The 21847-nt window shown below is 43.9% G+C and overlaps 2 protein-coding genes across 4 annotated transcripts in view; both read left to right on the forward strand.

Moving 5' to 3' along the window:
* LOC132916129 (protein vestigial) overlaps positions 1-2019 on the forward strand; it is an 80775-nt gene extending 78756 nt beyond the window's left edge. For both annotated transcript variants that reach the window (XM_060975932.1, XM_060975931.1), the window contains exon 6: positions 777-2019. In XM_060975932.1, coding sequence (XP_060831915.1) covers positions 777-823 — 47 coding nt within the window. In that variant the 3' untranslated portion in view covers positions 824-2019. The remainder of the gene's footprint in view (positions 1-776) is intronic.
* LOC132916122 (DNA-directed RNA polymerase II subunit Rpb4-like) overlaps positions 1-21847 on the forward strand; it is a 346958-nt gene that overhangs the window by 111837 nt on the left and 213274 nt on the right. The gene's annotated exons all lie outside the window — the stretch shown is intronic.

Raw genomic sequence — 21847 nt, forward strand, 5'->3', positions numbered from 1 at the left:
AATTAATATTTTCTTCCACGTATGAAGAGTATATAAAGCGATGTTAGCGATAGAGCTGTCCTTCTTAGATGAGATATTCTGTCGTTTTGAAATGGTAGAAAACCCAAGATTTATCGTTTTCTTCGTGTTATCGTTGTTGTTCTTATATATTTAATATTTATATATATATATATGTCGGAGATGAAAGGACATCGGGGCCTTTCTTTCGGAATGTTTGGAAAGGTCCCCAATACTTTCGTCCAAACTTTTTACTATAGCCGTACTTAAACAATAAAACTGAGAAATAGCTGTTTACGAGTTAAGTCAATCACGATTGTCCGAGATTTATGACAGTGAGCTAGGGTTCGAAATGACAACGGTCACGGGAGGGACGTGTACCTAACAGAGGTATAAAGTAATTAAATAACTCTACTTAAAAACAGAGATTGGCCTGAGGGATACAGAGAGATACACTCGGACTCACTCTCGATCCGATAAGTTCGACTAGCCCAGTGAACGCGTACATGGAGTTCCTAATCGCAATCGTCATCCCGTTGACCGTGCATTCGTTATCGAACCTAAACTCATCGTCAACGACATCTCAATTATTCGCTCACCGATATCGCTTGTTAACCTTTGCGATACATTCGCTTCGATCAATATCATCTGGTATACAACAATGATGGACAACTCGCAGAAAGATTCGTTACACGCCCCGCTTTCCAAAGACGATCCGACATATATATAGTTCTTAATTTTACGAAAATTAAAAATTCGTGTGTTCATTGGTGTTGCAGGTCTCGAGTCTCAAGTGCAAGATTCCAAAGACCTTTACTGGTTCTAGAAGCGAGCCACGGAGTCTCGTGGGTCGAACTAATTCGCAACATCCGGTGGGTGAATCCGCGAAAAAGAGAGACACGAGCTCGAAATCCGCGACCAACGATCGGAAGAACAACGAAAACTGTCAGCACTCGGACGAACGTAGCGACAAAATGGCGAACATGGGTGCGCTCGTGGAACGTCATCGAGGAGGGACGAGCGTGGTTGTAAACGACGCAAACGTGATATTAGCGTGCTAGGAGATGATTCATCCGCTGATTTTCAGACCAGACGAGAGCCGGCGGATGAGAGGAATGAACTTTTGTTATACGGCCGGACGGAACGTACGCGAAGAATCGTTCAGCCCGCATCGAAAAAGTGTACATAGTGTTACCTAATTTACTTTAAGGATCTACTATTAGCGTACAATTCAGATAGTATTAGAGGAGGAATACTTTGCGCGCACTATTACCTTCATAGTGACTGATGATATACCTATGTCCGACCGACGCGACCGCTGGAACAACAGAGCCTCTAGTTCGTATAAAGTGTAGAGAATTAGGCCACCGACAGGCGTGTCTAAATTTTCCAAATAATTAGAAGAGAAGAAGAAGAAGAAGTCAGAAGAAGAATCGATAGATCTTAACGATACGAAACGATCGTTGATAGAAAAGAATTCAAAGGGAGAGATCTATGTTCCTTGAATAATATTATCAATCTGTAGAATGTATCATTTCCGTTGAATAAAATGAATTGATAGGATTCGTTGAATTTATCACGATGGTTAATTTATTGAAGGAAGATAGAAATCGGAGAGGAAGATCAAAGGATTAATTATTTGGCGAATTTGACTGCAGATTTAAGTGAAATATTTATTGACCAATGATCTTGCCATATATATATAATAAATATATATATATATATATTACTATTATTATTGTATCATAACACCGGACGCTGCAGAAATTCTGAAATCTCTCCAAGTCAGCAAATTAAAAATAGTTATTATCCGAATTGTCACAATTATTCTTTACATCCTTCCCCATAGAATTAATAAATCATATCGTGAACACGAAGAAACACACATACACACATACACACGCGCGCACACATTACATGCACGCACGCACAACCGACATTTTGCCTAGCGGATTATTCTACCTTAAGCGCATCTCATGTTATCGTCATCATAGGTGTTAAATAAATGATGCATTAATATTACATCGTTGCGTTTTCTGGCTTTGACTTTCACCCGATGATTATTTTCAAATTTCTTTTCACGTACGATATCGATCGTTCGATTAGCATACGTACGTCTTATTTCGTAAACATCTTTTGTCAAATAAAACGGTGTTACAACCTTTAACGCCTGAACGAGCATGTAATTAATTACGATGCGTGATATTGGACATGTTTGACGTCTCTATTAAAAGCGACAGTAACATTAACAGGCTGTCAGAATTAGTTATTAATGATTTTATACTTACATTTAAAACTTCGTGAACGCCTCGGTTAAAAAATTCACCGTATTTATTTCGGAGATACGAAATACTTTGCATTCTAATGCTTGGCTTGCGATATTAACGAACAGAACGTATACCAAATTCCAGCTTTACACCAAGCAACTGTGGTCATAAAATTTCATAAAGATAGATCACTTTTGCGGATCGTTATCGATTTAAAATTGATACATAATTCTCGCTTTTAAGCGTGTAAACGTAAGTATGTGTTTTAAGATTCGATTTCTACAATTCCTTGGAAATTACAACGTCTCGATAATTTGAACAGTTTTTCTCTCACATATGTCCATTAAGGATATTACAAATTTGATCATTTGTCTTAACGATTTTCCTAAACTGCTTACTTATCGAATAATTAACATAAACAGACAGTAATTTCTCTCAGTAACAAGGATAAAAGACTCGGACGTGATTATTATATTTCCATCGATCGTCGTGTCGAAATACTAACGAGATTCTTCGAATCTCTTTCGCAATTCATTTTTCTACGATCATTTCCTGTGCGAGAACATGAGAAATACGTGATATATCCTGTTAGTGTGAGCCGCGTATCCGCGATTATGTAATTAACAGCAGAGATTAGAGATAAGAGTAGAACGGAACTGGAATACATCTGGCTGAGAAAATAGAATTTTATGCTTTTGCGGTTCGTTACGCCGCTGCTGGTTAATTACACACCGGTGGATTTAGTGGCTCCACTCACACCGGAAAGTTAATCGAGCACGTAATAAGAGGAAGTAATGGGGAATTTAATCTTCTGGAATTCTGCGTGAAACTTTCGCTTTCGTTCGCTTCTTAGCCACCTTCGTTTGGTAAAATCGTTTTCAGATATTTTGGGCAATTTAGAAATATTTTCTCAAAGAAACGATTACGCACGTAGACGTACATTAACATCGAAACGAGAAACGACTCTGAATCGTAAACAACCATTTACGTAATTCTATAAAACAGTAAATACCTGTAACGCGGTCGCATAATAAAGCGATGCATGGATTAAATACGTGCGTTTAGAAATAATTATTTAAATTGACGGGGTATATAATAATTCTGAAGAAGTTCGTCATACCGACTTCCTCGAAATTCACTAAGAACGACAGACCTAATTAATATTACAAATCGATGTAATATACGAAATAGTGAACTGCTCGGTTCAACATGTGGTCAGATCGATGGACGATTTCCTTTACACGTGCTCCGTTTCCTACGTCACCGACGTGTTCCAGACCGAGGCACAGTTAACGAGATGAGAAAATGAGCAATTAACTTCGTCACCTAGGGGAAACGATGTTCCCGGGATTCGGACGATCGTTGTTATCACGTGTAAGACACGTGTAGCCTGATTGGCCGTGCCGCAAATGGAAGTCGTACTCGTGCACGAAAAAGCAAGGTGGCGAGAAATTTTAACGAGATTGCGTGATATTTTCAGAAATAAGAACGAGCACACCGAGTTTCGAAAGATGCCACTACGACAAGATTTATGGAATCAGCGCGAGATGTATCTACGTATGCATACGAATTGATAAAATCGAATTGAGCGGAAGAACACGAGCGTCTCTAATTCTACGCGTACAACGATTCTGTATAATTTTATCCAGCTTTCCCACACGAATATCTCTGCGGGTCCAATAAATCGAAGCAACGAGAGACACTCTGGCACGCGATCGCCACCGCCTCGATCAGGATACGTCGATCCAGCGAAAGAATAATTGCGATACACATCCAGCCGTTCGGTATGCACCGATAACGCGAAACAACAAAATCCACTTATGCTGTCGCGAAAAGGAAAGATCCGCGGTACTTTGCTTTCGATATATTTTTTCTTCTTCTTTCCTTTTTTTTTTTTTTTTTTTTTTTGTTGCACCAACTCGTTCGATTCTCGATAATTCATCTCGTTGCTAATAATTATTCGTTTCGTAACTCGTGATGGAGGACAGCGCGCATCTGGACGCCTCATAATCTCCGATCGATGTGGATTCCAATAAACGGTAGCCGCCAGTAAATCTACCAAATAATAAAATAAATCGTCGGACGTCGCGAAGGGGCTAGTTCCGATCTTCGGATAAGGGGAAAGCTGAAAGATATATCGGGGGAGGGGTCGGGTTGGGTTGAAAAGAAAGAGAAGGGTAGAGAATAGGAAATGGTGAGATTTATTGCGTTGACCGAGGTGTTCCATCTTGTTTTAATTACCGAGGTCGCGTTGTTCGCCTCAGCCTTTGTGTCCCTTCGTTCACGTCGCTGTGTTCGTTTCCTTCTTTTTTTTTTTTTTATTTTCCCCTTTTCATCTCTCCGTTTCTTTCCTCCTTTCGTTGGATGGTGGACACCAGCCAGGAATATTAAGGCTGCAGGGTTATATTTGGCCACGGTTTCCAGTTCTATGAGGACCTTCGATTCCTTTCTAACAGCAATTTCTACCGGTACTTGGATGCTATCGGTTGGTTTTTTATTAAATAAGCGTAAGAACAATGTTTCTTCAATGACGGTAGCTTCATGTAACATGTTAGAGAGAGACAAAGAGAGAGAGAAAGTTTCGGAAAGAACGGGATGAATCTAAACCTTACAACGTTAGAGAAGCAATTCGAATCTCTGGAACACGTGTCTCGCAATAGCCACGTACTTTTTTCGCGCTTTCTCATGCGTGCACTGCATCATGGTAATTTCCTTCGCGTCGTCGTCCGTCGAAACGACGGTGTCCCATAGGAGGACACGTTTTCGATGTCTGAAGAGGCGCATTCCACGGACAGAGCGATAGTTCGTTGGTCTGGCCAAACTGCATTTCGTCAGGCGAATAGCAGATAGGCCATCGCTCCTTGAACATAAATCAGTCTGTTCTGTTTCTTCTGTCGCGCTGTATGATTTGTGTGTTTTGTTACGCAATCGTGCATATGCTGGCTAGACGTGGAAAAACCAAGAGCAGGAAACCACGTGAGGGCCACGTGAGCCAACGCTTCGAGAAACGATACGCGGTGACAGGCTTCCTGACTCGCGTTCTTCTCTTTTACAAAACGTATTCTTCATCGAATTCGGTTTCTGTCTTTCGCGAAATATATATCCTTGCATCCAACAATTCGATAAAATTACAATCTATGAATAGACTGTATCTAGTATAATAAAAATGATTTATAAAAATTGTTATACAAGAACTGCTACTTTTTGTTTTAGAATGGACACTGAAAGGAGAATCTTCCATTACCAGGGAGACCATTAAACAATTTATAACGAAACCGCCATGTACTTGTACGCAGAGATCACCCCTCGATTCACGGTAATTAAATACCGAGTATCGTCCCCTTTTCGCAAGTGGCACCCCTGCGAACAGAATACTACTAGGGTCAGGTTATTGATATTGCACCGGGGGAACAAATGATCCGACCGTGAATATGAATATTAATATTACTTTACCCAGCGTGCATTCGACTCTCCCTTATTTGTCACCGATACCTGAAACAATTATCTCGTATCACGCTTCCTTAACCCGAAGCAACAAAGACGATTTCTTGACAATGGGAACAAATTTTAAAATATATACTACTGTCAGGCACGTCATATTCAATACGTTTTTATATTTTACTACATGGATGTTGTATCGTCAAAATTTACCTTGCCTACTTAAAAATATTTTCAAGTATAACGCTTTTATTTATCTTTATTTACGACTATAAACTGTACAATCGTGAAAGTATCTAGTTTAATTTAATTAGAGATAGTTTAAAGTCCGAAGTTAAATAAATCGTAAACACACGCTGGAAGGTCTCGGTTTGCATCGCGTAACTTTGTGATTGGAGCGCCGTCGTTGATTATCATCGGACGAGGAAGGATCGAGGAGGCAGATCGAAACTATCGAAGAGATCCGAATGTGGATCGAATCGTATCGATCTCGATGACATACGTGACGCCGTGCTTGACAAAGGCCCAAAAAACGTCTAGGAATGCCGACGGGAATATTTCGGCGGTGTCACCTCAGAGAGATACCTATCCTCTTTCCTTTCTTTTGTTTCTCTTGCTTGTTCTCTTTCTATTAAACGTCTACCTTAGTCTTTTTATCTCGGAATTTTTGTACGATCGACGAATCGGTGTTTCGGATGATAATTAATGTTTGTATTTCGTTCTAATTTCTAATTTCTCTCGCACGATCGTATTTAAATCATCTTTCAATTATTAAAACTCCCAATGTTTCTAAAGTTACACAAGAGTTTCCAACTTGTGAACGTTATATGCGCTAAATATTATATCACCTTTTCGTTTCACGATTACATCTATCCGTTGTACGATATGTTCTGAAATTCTCGCAATCTTGATTTCATTGTTAAATTTTTATTCGTAACCGTACTCAAAGGATCCAGCGACTCGGTTCCATGTTAAAAGTCACTTCGCTTCGTCCTGCTGCTTCATCAGCCATCGTGAACGTTCCTCGTGGTCGTCTACCTGCAGGAACACACTCGGTTCGCCTTTGCCTCGGCATTGAAGGCATCTCTACCCGCGTGTTCCCACGGACTCGAACCTTTGACGTACGATGTCCCGGGTACGCGGTACACGACGTCCTCCTTCCCGATATCGTAGCCCGCCCCTTCGTGTCTTCGCCTTCTCTTTTTTCTACCTTCATCGCGGCCCTATCTTCTCTTTTTCTCCCCGTACACTCGCAGAAAACCGGTAGCCGGCAACAGCTTTTGAAAGAACCGCGACTTCCGGATCATAGGGTCTCTTCGGAGAACGGAGTGGATCGAGGACAGAGGGAATCGGCGAACAGTATTTCTGGTTTAGGTATCCTTCGGACACGATATAGTCGATGCTGTTTTAATTTCAGTTTCTTTTCCATCTTTTAGTATCGTGGCATGCTTATCCGGTATTCGATCAATTTACTTTCGAATTTCTGTGATTTTTACTTTCTTTGCGAGATCAACGAGGTATTTCTTTTTCAAGATTTTTATACGATTATTAGGCTGCAAGATAAGATATTTGTCGATAGTTTTAGCGTTTTACAGCAAAAATTTGTCTTCCGTGTACTTAAGCGATGGTGAAAGTTTAAATTGCCGTGCAAAACAACTCTTCCTCCATGGAACGACGCTGTTTAAGTTTACTTTAGTTCAGTCTATTTAACATTCTCTCGAGAGACCGATGTAACGAAAGAGCGACTGGAATTAAGACACAAGGAATATCTCATGCAAATCACGATTCTCGGCCAAGGAACGTAAAAACGCCTGTTTAAACCAATTTCGCAGCGCGGTCCGTGACCGTGATTTTTACGAATCACGATGCACTTGCCCTTATTCGGGTGGCGGATTTCAATGCCTCGGCGCACCCTCCACGTTACATTGAATGGCGCAAATGAGACGTGACTTGAAAAGCTAGCAGGGGACCTTCCACGTCGAACACGTGCACCCGGTGCACCCACTTAATTGTTATTCCGATGCGTTCCGGCCATTCGCAAACAAACAAATTACGTCGCCGCTCTAGATGAATTTCTGGGGATCGAAGCCGATGTTGGTGGTCCTTTAAAGACGTTACTTTACGCGCCTTGTAGCTCGGATAATAAAACCTTCCTCGTTTTACTCTCAAGACACCTATACCTGACGTTAAAGGGAAACCTAATGTTCGATAAAGTTCGATGCAACGAAGAAAGTTTGAACGTATATCGTACGTTAAGTTGTTATAGGACAGTCGATGAATCGTTTAAAATAGACGACCGAGTTGTCATCTATTTTATAATCGAACCGTCGGTGCAAAACGTAACAAAACTGTCGAAGAAAACGCCAAAGGAAGCAGAAGAAATTCCTGTTGGCGTAGTCACAACATATCGAGACGGAAGTAACGAGCAGTATCATAGCGAAATGATTGCGATACACATCTGATGACCAACACACGAGCGACGGATAAAAGTGTAAACGGCGCGTTGAAAGGCTGACAATATCGCCAATAGAATAAGGCGGAGCAAGCGCGGCCAAGAACGTGTCTATTGAAGCGGAGGTTGGCCTCTCTCCTCTTTCTCTCGCCGTACGCCAAGGAGCCGGCAAGCGGCCGTGGAATGTCTTCATTAAAATACCCGAGCTCATCATTTATGCAGAGCAAAAACACAACGAGGCGAGCTTCGAGAACAAGATCGCCGTCCTCGACGGGATCCGCGCTTGCTCAGCCTAGCTTCCAGCTTTTTAATTTCCGCATTGTTCCCTAGCTAGACGTCCTGCGATTTAACCGGCGCCCTGGCTACCTGTATATTGCCAGAAGCGTGAAAATTCACGCTCAACCAAGTCTAATCGATCGACGAGAAGTTATTCTTCAGGTTGCTCATCATCAGCTTCAGCGAGCTGGTTATCGTTATACAGCCGAGACTATGGATAACTATGGAGGGATGAAAATCTCCTTCCCTTTAATCCTTCCTTGTGTTCCTTCTGGTTAAAAGATTCGAGCGAAACTGTAACGAAGAATCGTTGGGAAGAATTTTGATAAAATTATACTTCCATTGTGAACCAAATACCGATACGAATTCGTCTGTCTTGCCCCTTTGCGTTTACTCGTAGATTAAATACAAAGCACAAAGGGAAGCTGTATGTATTTAAAAGCTTACCGCTGTTAGTTTATATCGTTTATATTTTTAGAAGGAATGGTTGGTATTTCTGTTTAATAAAATATATATAAAGAATAGCCGCGTGGTAAGCGAAAGTACGTACGCTGTTCCATCACGTAAGGCTGTAAGGAATGGTAAAAATTCTTCACCTTTTTAGCCGCATAAATCCGTTACTTATCCGCATGAAGATACTTCAAATTTTGTAAATAGCCGCGGTAACGCTTCACGAATTCCTGCATCGCTTATTATTTGAAAAAAAAAACTCGTATTACGAGGAGGAACGCCTTTCTTGTTGGCCGTATCTGCCAAAATAAGCATAACATTTAGTCGAGTCGAGAGCGAACGTTGATCCTCGGGACTCGTTTTCGCATTCGTAATTAAGCAGAAAGTCAAAGGTATGACAACTTGTAAGCTTGTCGCGTTTGTCATTGCAGCATCAATCATGAGGACCGAATTCCGATGTCTTGTGAGCGGAATCGATATTACGAGTCCCGAGTATATAGAAGTGTCGCGTCGTTTAGATATCTAAATGGTTCGGCGCCTAAATTAACAGCGCTTTAAAGTTTTACCTTTTAGGGAAGCAGGATTTAAAAAGCATTAAAATTGACATTAGTAACTCAATCCTCTTTTTATTTCCTATTCGCATAAAGCTATAAAGAGCGTTATTGTTTATTGTCGATTAAAACGATAGTTCTTCTTAGTTGTTTGTTTTATTAATTAGAATCTGATCTTTCATAGGCGTAAGTTTTAAGACGATCGACGAAATGGTAAAAGAAAGGCGATCAAAAGTCTCAATAGAGATACTTACATTTATCTCAATTTTTCTTTTTTTTTTTTCTTTTTTCTTTACAAATACTTGGATCTATAATACGAAATTCTATATTTGTGTAATAATGCTGAATGAGCATCAAATGCAAGGTATTTATTTGTACATTTTTATCCGTTCCCCAGCAATTTCGAGTTGCGGCGCGTCGAATTGTTCGCGTTTAACGTTTCTGTTGTATTCAATGCGAAAATATTGAGCTCAATTGCTACTCACCCCCGTATCACATTCCACGCTCTTACCCTCCCACAAATCACTGCGCTGGCCGAATTCGAAATTTTTTCGCCAATGTATGGAATTTCCACTTGATCTTTCCAACAGTGTTTAATAATCCCGTTATATTGACTTATAAACCTGGAATTCCATTCCTATCAAAGGAACAAACGATAGGTATTCATCTTCTTCCGAACAATAACGAATTATTTCAACGCTTCGAAACAATTCGACGAACAAAAGTGATCGTCATCGTCGAGATGCGCGCGTTCAAGCTTTTTACCCGTTTATAAATTATAAATAAAATTCGATATCAACTTATCGACCTTATTGACCTTAATCGATGTTCAAAGAAATTCATGCTACCCAAAAGTGGTCGTCGACAGGGCGATTGACGATTCTTCGATGTTGCTCCTTTTGACCGAAGAATCCAGTGACCTTCATCTTCGCACGGACCCCACGCAAGTTGGCCAGCGGTCTCTCACGAGATGAATTTATGAGTAGGAAAATAGAGAGACAAGCGTTGTCGGGATCCCCTGGTGGATGTGTACCTGTTGTGTCGTTACACGAGGAAACGGCGTGTAGATGATCGCGACGCTCGTGTATGCGGCATCCGAGGGAGTCCCATAGGCGTAGATAAACGGCTAGATAATGCGCCACGCTGACAGAAAGTCTCCCCGGAGCTACCTGCTCCGCGGGATGCCTCGAGTGTCGCGGGACAGATCGTCTCCGATGGCTGTCCCTGTATGCGGGACAAAGCCGGAATCATCGGTGAATTAGGGAGCATGATTCGGGCATTCCTCCGTGTCGCGCGATCCGCTGCGTCGCTGCCGGCTCGTGATGGTTATGGATCTTTAAGGGTTGCCACTGGTAGGAAAGAACCAAGGCTTCCACCGTTTCTTATTCTTCCTCTACTTTTATTTGTATTTTTTTATTTCTTTTTCGGTTTTCATTTCTTTCTTTTACTTTTTTTTGTTGTTATTCCGTAATTAAAATTGAGTCGAGCCATCTAAAATTTGAAACTCTGTGGCTGACCCTAAAGCGACTTAAGATGGACAAAATTGCCATTTTCTAAATATGGAAATGAGTCGAAGCATATAGATATCCACGAGGAGAAGACGAACGAAAGTATCGTTTCATAAATGTGGAAGGAAGAAATACGATAGCGTCCGGCGCTTGAATTGCTAGAAAAGGAAGGTACATATCCGAAGGGCGGCAAACGGTCGCACGATCCAGATGTCCCTTGAGTCTGCAACTTGCGAGACTTTTCGTCTGCGAAACGTTCAAGTGCAATGTCGGCCACTATGGAAGGCACGTTTCCTCGCGCATTGGCCAGCTGTCTAATATGCATACAATGTTACGAATACCGTATGTCCATCCGCGTGCAAAGCTTCAATGTCGCGCTATCTCGGGACCCTTCGCTCGCCCGACGTTGATTTATCATTTCGTTGGCAAAAGGAAGCGAAACGTCGTCGCAGAGCGAACCTCTTGTCCCTCTACCCTTATCAATCACCTTAACGTTAATCGTGCGTTTCATACCCAACGTGCTATACGTGAGATTAATTTTCATCGAAATATACTAAATCTTTAAACGGTAATTTAGTAAATATTAATATAAACGTAAATCTTTTGCTAGAATTATTTGAATAATTTACCGGGATGTTAATCGTGATCGATTGGCAGAAACGTAATGGCGTTCGATGGTATCGGTTGGTAGCAATGGGCGAACGAATCGGAATAGTTGGTCTGCGGTAGAAGATAAAAGGGAATGTGTAGGCGAGTAGAAGTATTCTTATAATCGGAGCAAGCGAAGCAATCGAAGGTAGAATAGAATAGTTGAGATACTTTGGTGTAATGGCATCAGACTGTATGAGCTGAACGCTGCGATCGTGTTGCGTTGGAAATTTCATCGTTTCCAGGCATGTCGAGTCTGATCAGCGAAATATTAGCTAACAGAAAATTTCCCCTCCTTACGATTAATTTAGAAAATTATTCCAATCGAACGCGATACCTTGTTCGTACTTTATCGCAGAATTCGGTAATTTAATTGATCTGATTTGCCGTAAGAATGATCCTAACCGAGTCACTTCCATCGCGTTCGATGGAAGAAGAAACGAATGTCTCGAATTCATCGGTTCGTCGCTGCTTTTTATCATATTCTATTAAACCGATACTCGGAATTTACGAGACAATTACAAGCTGGCTTTCGTTTGTGATCGTGACCGACCGGTCTGTCGGCCCGGCCGAAAGAACCAGCAAGCCTGTATTGAGATCGTGGGCCGGCGTAAGGGACAGCAGGAAAGAAGTAAAGATTTTATCTCGCGCAGCTGATCACCACTCTCGCTTTGGTCGAGAGCCAAGGGAACAATTTCTTCCTTTTCCTTTTTTCTCTCCTCCTCTTCATCCTTCCCTCGGTGTCGACCGTCTTTCGCGCGAGAAACACCGTGGATTTGCATGCGATCAGTTACCGATTAAGCCCGATAGAATCGGCTGCTACTTCGCGCCGAATCGATGGCCGCTCGTTGCCTCTGCGGAAAGGCCAACGAGACAGCAGCAACGACAGGATACGAGTTTCTTAAAATTGTAAGATTAACGCGAAAGTTATCGGTCTTTCGTACCTCTTTCATAATTAATACCACAGATATACCTTAATACGTCGTGCACGAACGATTACAAGCAGCTCGTCGCGATCAAAATAAATTTCTGTGCGTCTGATAACAATATCGCTAAGCGCGGGTGAGATAATTTTTGCTGTTCCTTTTCGTTTACTCGCAGACCAGTCAAATACGCATCTGCGACTAACACCGTCGTTTCTAGAAGGAGCAACAAAATCACAGCAAGCGAAACCACAGACTCCTACGCTTCTCGCATTTCCCTAATTAAAACGCAGGCCGGCGTCGACGATCCTCTAAACAAATTGCCACGTCGAGTATCCCGAGAATAGAAACAGGCCAGAAGCGGTCTCACCTTCCTCGAGGGTTAGATCAAAAGGAAGAGTTCATTGGCAACGAGCGATCATCCTATCTGCATCTCGATCACCGGCCGGTCGTTTCGGGGCGCGCGCATCGATCAGCGATGGCTGCTCGTTAAGGTATCCGCGATCAAAAAAGGAAAAGGCCAGCGGGTTCGCTGGTAAAAGAGAAACAGAGACGACAGAAACAGCGCAGACGGGGGAGGCAGGAAATCGTCTTCGTAGGCCGAATGGAATTTGCCGAGTGACACCACAAGTCGCCGGAATTTCAGCGTTGCATAGCCCGGGTGGCTCACGGTCCAGGGGATGCGTCTCTTTCTCCCTAGGCTCTGCTCGATGTCGCTTGTTACGCGCGTCCTCGCGATCGGTTTCGTTTCTGTATACGTGCATGCGTGTTACATCGAGTCCGGATCGGGAGCTGGCAGCCCGATGTTCCAGTTCCCTCGGCTGCATTCAAGGCGCAAGTAGCGTGCCGCGCGTGCTGATACTTCAGCTTCTGTTTGCACTACTTCGGCCGAGGTGGTATGCAGCCCGCGGAACCCTCCCTTTTCGTCTTCCCCTTAACGCTCTCTGCACCAACTCGGCCTGCTACTTACCGCATCTAAGGATTACCATCCGGTCGTAAAATTTTGAGTTCAATCGGCACGAAGTTGATGCGCGAATTCGTCGTTTCCCTGCGCGCTGATGTTGCCAGAGGTAGAAACTGGCTCGTTCCTTCTTCCCGAATGAAAACGTTTCGAAAGAAGAAATCGTATCGCAGAAATCGACATCGTTTCGTAGGTTGTTAACGTTGTCTAAGGACAGCGACCGACTACGTTTTATCGTCTGCAACGCGAGTTAATAAAGATCGTTAATTAAATACCCGTTCGCGATACTCTGTGATTTCCACCGCGGCGAACGTTTGAACTTCCGCGAGTATTCGACACTATTCGAGTCGCATTGTTTTACTCGCGTTAGCACGCGCACTTAAAGTGCAACGCATGCGGTACGTGCACGACTACGTGCAAATGCGTACGATGTTCCTTGACTCGTTGCCAATTCGAAGCGTGCGCGAAATGCGCGAATATGAGTCACTCGTTCGTTGAAATTATAGCAGCCGCTATTTAGCTGGGATTAATTATCGATCCTAATTTGTAAATCTCGACGAAACAAGGATGAAAGACAGTACGCGCTGTAACTGTGTATCTACGAATATAAACGTGTTTATTGGCTTTATGAAAACCTCAAGAAATTCGTAATCGCTTCTCGCGATAATTCATTCGCGTAAATACGAAATGACAGGAAATGAAAAATAATAATACGCGTAGCGTTGGAACAGCAAAGGACGATTAATTAACCTATCTATCCGAATAAACAAATAATCGGGAAAGAAACTGATGGCAGGAGACTCTCGAAAACTCAGAATTACCTGACTAAATGAAATCCAACTTGGAGGGCAGTCCGCTTAATAACGGAAATCTCGAGGGTGCCGATTTAGCTCACCCCATCGCGAACGAAGAAAGGAACGAAAACCGCCAACTCCGTTTCGTGCTGGTCCCATCCCCTTTTCTGTCCTTCTCCGTTTCCCATCAATTATTATCGTCTTTCCACGGCTTCGTAGGGCTGACGCCGACATCGTCGGCGCCCCACGATTGGGCGTCGGAACGCTCGACGTCGCCATGGCGACCGACCCCCTTCGACGAGGGTTGGCCAAAGGTGGGGACGAATAACTCGCGAAAACACGTAAATTAAACGCACTATGGGGGTTGATGGGGCGGAATGGGGCCGAGTGGGTGTCTCAGACCGTGAAACATAGCCGTCATAAGCGGATATTAAAGCGTGCTTCCGGGGCAGGGGAGAACGTTACGGGACCGCTCGTAAACGCTCGACGGGAAAAATCCTCGCTTTTTCTCCAAGACGAGTCCGATTCGTCGGTTGAAAACCGGGTTTCCGCTGTAAATGAAATTGCTTCCTTCGGCGCAATTCCTGCCGAGGACAGCCAGTTTGTCAATTAAAAGAGGAAAAGCTTTTGTCTTTGTAGCTGTTTCTATCTTAACACGGTGGCTACTTTCTTTCCTCTTCGATTCTTTGGTCACGTTTGAATCTTTTCTACGACCGTACAATTTTTTTTTTTCTTTTTATACGTTTACATATCAATTTCGCGCTTAGACTTACACCCTTCGCCGCACCAATCCGCATAATTCGCTCGTACGATACAACAGAAGCTAACGAAAGAAACGAGATATTGGGAAGCAAAAACAATGCGAAGAATACCGAGGGATAAAAAAAAAAAAGGAGGAAGGAACCTGAGAGACGCGGAGAAACGTGCCGAACTCGCGCAACAACTTTCCCTATATGCGTTATTTCGTTCGACCGGCGGTTCTTCGGCGTTTTATGCGCGCCGCTACGCCGAGGTATGAAACCACGCCAATTACCTTGTCAATTACCTCGATTGATGGTCGCCGCCATATTGATTTCACAAGCAATCAGAGATTGCACCGCGTTTTCCTAGTAGATCCGCGAGCACTTGCGCGCGCGCGCGCTCCATCTCCTGGTCCAGAGTGAGCGATAATTCTTGCTTTTGCCAGCGGATGCCGAAGACGCCTGATATCGAACCGATCGGACCAGTAATCCCAAGTATTTCTCACTCGTGCTCGCACGGATACCAATTCTGCGTATCTCGGCTAAGATTTAGTATCTCGTAAGTCACTATCGAAAGTCGCGACTCACGCCAAGCAAAAAAAACTCCATCGACACGTACGAGACTATCGCACGAAGCCTCGACTTCACGGCTGTCTTATTAGCCGGTTGTACGCGCTGAAAACGCGTCAGTGTTCTTCCTTCTGAGGCGTTCGTCCTCGTGAACGCGGATTTAAGAAGCGTCGCTCGGACGAACTTGGAGAGAAGATCTTACGTTTCCGACGTAAACGACCGTTCGAGAAACTAAGCCGATCTACTCCACTTTTTCTAAATTTCTCAACTCCACGTTCAGATGCGTATGTAATTTCAATTGAAAAAGTAAGTTATTTGCTTCTCGACGTGTCGAATATTAATTACGTACTTGAGTAGCGAAATCGTGAAACTCGCAGAGTGGAGGAGCGTGGCTTGCGAGCGATTCGCATAATCCAACTATACATCCTCCACACGCGTTAACACCATCTTCATCTTCCAACTAGCGCTCCGCGTTCAACCGGTTCGATGTAGCGTCTAAGAGCTCCCCAAACTTTCTCGAGGCACCGTACGTTGTCTGATCACGAAGCTTCCAAACGGGTCACCAGACGATTATCCTCCTTAACGCGTCGCAACGTTCGACTTCTGTCTATCGACTTTTCGCGTTGCACGAACGTGTACAGGTGCGTTTCGGTAACAACGGACGAGGAATCGCATAGATTATCGTCGAGAGACTGTCGTATCCAGGCGAAGGATTGACAGACGGTGCAACAGGCCCTCCGGCAGCTGACTGCCACGGAATCAAAGCGTGCAAGGTGTCTCGACATTGTCACGCTCGTTAGAAGTACAAATGCGCCGAGACGCGGGCCGTTATTTATTTCCCTTCGATTGCGATCTAGCGGATCCTTTTGCGGCACTTGAGCAGAAACGCGCCGATGCTCGATGGCGTGTGCTTATCCGTCTCGATACCGATAACGTTTCGACTGGAATGTTTTTCAAACAAGAAGACGCCTCTTGTGAAAATTTATGCAGAAATGCAACGTTCGTATACTTGCTACGTACGTTTAGAGACAGCGACAGTGCAAATGGCGTATTTGTCGAGGAATGTGAAAGATGTGGAAGAACTCGCGGTACTGTTCCTACGTAGATTTCGAGTAAATTGGGATCGAAAGTCGTACAAGTACAGAATGCTGACATCGCGGTAGAATAAAGTAACTTCGAGCGCCGTAAAGTTTCCTCGTTGCACTTTTATCGCGCTGGCTACTCAAATTTCCTCTAATTTTATCTCACAATTAATACGTTCACCAAGGAATTCTCTAAACGTTCTTACAACAGCTTCGCTCGTTGCATTCATACATCGATCTACGGTGCGGTATTAAACAACTGCGTTTAAACACGCCATCTTTCCATGGCACTCTTCAACGATCAGCAAAGCCATCTGCGACAAAGAAGGCGCCTGAACCTGTCATCGTTCGCCGACAACGAGCTTCCAAGTGTCTCTAAACGCGTCGTTATCATCTGTTTACGCGCTTTCCGGCGCGCGAAAAAATGGCACCGAATGTATAACCGGGACGTAAAGCGGCGAAGTTTGCATTTTGCCTGCACTGCCGTTGGGAAAATATAAACGCTTGGAAAGTGGAGATCGTCCGCGTGACGCGAGTTATGCCGACGTAAAAACCAGCGGACGAGGCGCATTCGAAATAACCGTGGAACGTTCGTATATCCACGGGGAACGTTAAACGACCGGGCACGAAGCGTTTAACGCGCATTGACCACATGGTTCGGCTTCTCGTTGTCAGCGTGTCCCCGGCCCCCGGGCGAACTTTACGCCGCCGGTTCGTTAAAGCTCCCGTGGACGGCAACGGGAAGTTAAAGGGTAGCAGTTACACGCATTCCACCTTTCCTAATGCCGAAACTTTAAACGGACAAGAAGCACGCGGCGAGACCTCGTTGCCGTTTGCGGCGTCGATTCCTCGCCGTCCCAAATTAGTCTTCTTGTACGTTGACAATTTAATATTTGTTACCACGTGCACGCTGTACGCGGTCACCAGTTTTCTTTTTTCGATCCTCGTGCGTTTAATTGCTAGTGTACGCGCGGATTTCTCTGTAACCTGACTTTCCAGCGAAATGGACGCGATGCTGAAATTGTGCCTTGCGGTGTTCCAAAAGGCAGAGGTGGAAAAAGATCGAGGGATCGCGTTTTGGAGAATATATTCCTTTGGAAATGGAGCAGCAACGCGATAGTTAATAGTTCGATCGGTTAGAATAGTCGTCTGCGACGTAAATTCCTCGACTCGGCGATCTTCTTAAATATGAGGTAACTGGAACATTTTTACCAAATCGATAGCTATCAGAGCAGATAGCTCGTTATCGGATATCATTAAGAGGGAGGAGGGAATGCATAGAGGCGGTGAATTCAAGCGGAATGACGCGCATGGGAAGTCATAGCGATGTCAAGTCACATAATCGCGGTGATGCGCCATTCAATTACAGCGTCATAAAGTACGCGCATGATGGCCGGAAAAACGGTCGAAGGATCGTTAATTGCTTTCGCGACGGAACAGGGGATTAGATCGTTCTGCGTACATAGGCCAGACAGCTACCGAAGCTACGCTATAATTTACCATCGCGTCGCTTCTTCTCTGTATATTCGTGGATTTGAAGGTTGAAAAAACGAACGAAATACCGCATTAATCGCTTGTAATTAATTTTACGTCGCTCTTAATTCGTTTCTTCGCTAATACGAAACGTTTGGTCGTTTCTAAACCCGTTTATAGGCGTGCAAGTATTTTATTATCTCTTCGTACTTCGATCGAACCGTTTCGAAATCAACGGTTACACTTGAAAAAGAATTACCGAGTTTACTTAGTTTACATAATTGCGCAGTTTGGAAGATCGTGTTTCATGGAACCGAGTGAATTACGTGGGAATTCGGAATACTTGGCCGAAGAATTCCTTTCGCCGGACTATTACTCGCCGCTCGCATAACGCAATAACGCAAATGTAATTCGTACGTTCGTTATTTCGTTCACGCGCTATTCGACCTTCTTCCGCTGCAAATCCGCGATTGCGGTCTTCTTAGAAACGCACGCGGAAAAATGTGCCGCCATTGTCGAACGGAAAGTGCCGGCAATATTACACGTGTAGACGATTTAACCGGAACGTGTGCACGATACGAAATAGAACCGACTTTGCTTGAAACTCGTAACGAGAAAACGAGGTCACGAGCGTACGCTACTTTGCAAATTGCGCGCATTGTTCACGATCGAGACTAATTTTCTCGGAAGAATAACGCGAGTAGAAAGCGAACTGATTTCCGACTGATCGAAATACCAATGGAACGCCAGCGAACTGCGTTACCGCGTCTACCTTTTTCATCGAACGAACTCAGTCCCGTCGCATCGTAACGTCGATAGTGGCGTTTTGCAAGGCTGACCTATTACAGAGAGTCAGGATTTCCAGCATTCGTACACCTCTCTGGTTCGTTGGAATCAAAAATCCGTATGTTCGAGCATTCCGCGGGGTGCGGCGCGCGCGCGGAACCACCATGGCCGGGATCCGCACGAAATGGCGGTGCCTTTGTGAGGCCCCGGTCCGAACGGTCATCGTCGAGGGTTTTTACCCCGTTGGAATCCACGAAACACTTTTACGTACGCGCTGGGTCCATTGAAATGCAACTCGCGTCCCCGCTTGCTCCAACAGCCCCTCCGTTCCTTACGCCCAGCCCCATCCCCACCCACGCTCGATGTCGCTTTCGAAGATCACTCGTCGATAAACCACTAATCTGCCTTCCTTTGTTGCTCGCGATCAATCTTGCCCGTTTTTCTCCATCGACCAGAGAATATCCGACGTATAAGTACCGCCGGACGATAAAGACTCTGAAATAAAGAGGGAGAGTCTCCGTGGGTCGCAGTGGATGAACAGGGGGCGCAAGAATAAGAGACTCGATCAGATTCGCGATATTTGTTAGTCTTTCTTTGCACGTAATGGAATTTAAGGCTTTTAGGTAATTCGATTTACGAATTATTAGATTGGCTGGAAAATATCCAAGTCATTTGGAGGACCAACGATGGTTTTCGCGAAGTTTGACGGAAGTTGTACGTTTTACGTACGCGTATCGCGTTATAATACCACGCAATTGTATATTTCTGTATTTTTGATAAAAGTATGCGTGGACGGAAATAAAATTTGTTACCAGATAAACTGGATAATTTGGAAACATGTTTCAATCATTATCGTGGCTGAGATACTATCCCTAAATGTGTCTCTAGAAGAAAATAATCGCCAGAAATTCCAACGATCGTTCTTAAACAGAGACCTTAACCAACAAAGTCCCTTTCGCGTCTCTCCGCTAAATCCGTATCCCTTCCCGAATATATAATACTTCCCCATGATCGAGCAGGCACAAATACGCGGCAATCTTTAAGCACCGACACGCGTATCCGTCCAACAAACAAATACGTACATTTACCGAACAAGTTTTCTCATCACGTGCCTGAGGGACCGCGCCTCCCTTGTTCGCCCTCCGTCGGTTGCTCCTCGGGGAACCCTCTGAAATTGATCCCGCAGCTTCTTTCTCGCCAGGAGGAAGAAGAGTCGCGACGAAATCTAGATAAGAGGCAGGAAAACGCATAAACCGCCCGCCACGGTTCAAACCGTGACCAAACGTAGCCAGAAAAAGGCGGTGCTTTTTAAAAACCAAACGTTCTGTCTCTTTAGCTTCGAAGAAGCGAATTACAGGCGTACGCGCTCCGTACCAACTTTCTCGATACAATAGCGAAAAAAGGTTTATAGCTCGTAAAACGCTTGACCGTTGCGCGAGTTCGGCCTTCGGCTGACCACACGCGGCATCTTGAGAATTTGTTCATTTATTTCACATTAAACCAGGTCCGAATTTTATAGCCAGCTAAAGTCAAACGCGACAACAATGTCGTTAAGGTATCCCAGGACAACGGATTTATCGTGGCGCCGGTAATCTTATCCGGTTCCTTTTCAATTCTCTTTTGTTCTCGACACTGTTCAATTTCACGGTATCCGTCCACGCGCGAACAGCCTGAAACGAAGCAACTAATTTTCGCACTTGGTTTTTTTTTCAAAAACGAACGCTCCAACGCAATTTTTCATATTCTTCTTGATCTTCGTTTTATTTAGAAACATAGAACGAACAATCTTACGTGTAGTTCAATTTTACCCACGACGTGATCGATTTAAAAATTACACCATTTCTCTTTCGAACTCTGGCATTCGTAGAGGCGGTGAATTTCGAGTATTTATAGATAATTACTCCAATTTGGAATAGATATCTCATTTATTCAGATAAAAAGGCTTTCATCGTTTTATCTTTATAAAGGCACCGCGTCATATTTTTATTACACAAGTAATTATCGAATGAGAGGAATGTTCTCGACGCACGATGCGTAAAACGACTCGCAATGGAATAACAGCGTTTTGACGTTCGAAACGTCGATGTTCCCGAGGGGTTAATTACTGCCGCGTCAATATCCGATAGGCATTTATCGAATTCATCGGTAGGATAAATTCGAAATATTCCTGTGAATTTCGGTCCTTCTAATAATTCGCTTTGCGAACGGGCACGATGATTTACGCGTCGTTAAAATTGTTCCGACCTTTATCGTTTTTCAACCAAGCAAACTATTTTTACGATTTCTTAAGCTACCGGCCGTTTAAGATCGCAATTTGATTCCGTATTTTGCATCGTTTGCTAAAAACCAACGAGCTTTCTACACGGTCGGCACCGTACAAAGAGCGAACCACTCGACAACAGTCGAGATTACCGGAGTTCATTATCAGGGAAAAACATGGCTGGCTGTTATGTCGCCAGAGAAAATCGAAGCGACGATTAGCGGCGCGAGAGGAAACGCCACGACGTTTAAAATGGAATGCGCCAATCAATCGACACGTATAAACCTTGGCGATTCCTCGCGGGTCTCGGTTGCGGTTTTCTTTTCTTTTCGTCGATGGGCAGGATAGGGACCATTAACTTGCTCGATTTTACACGGACCTACGAGGTACAACTAGTTTCGTCTCATATTTCTACGTCCCCTTTTTTCTATCTTTTCATTTTCTTTTGGGTCTCGTGTTCACAAGTTGCACAGTTACTTCGTACAGTATCTCCTATACATCTTAATTTTCACGTACTACTCGATCGTCAACAACAACGTTGCAACAATGGCGGTTGTAACAACGGGCAGACCGTTTAACCCGCATGAGGCGCAAACTCGTTTGAGAAAGGTGGGGCAAGCGAAGCATTAGAACCGAAACAAGAGGGATGAGCTCGTACACGTGTTGGAAAG

This window comes from Bombus pascuorum, chromosome 1 (genome assembly GCF_905332965.1).
Source record: "Bombus pascuorum chromosome 1, iyBomPasc1.1, whole genome shotgun sequence".
NCBI classification, from domain to species: domain Eukaryota; kingdom Metazoa; phylum Arthropoda; class Insecta; order Hymenoptera; family Apidae; genus Bombus; species Bombus pascuorum.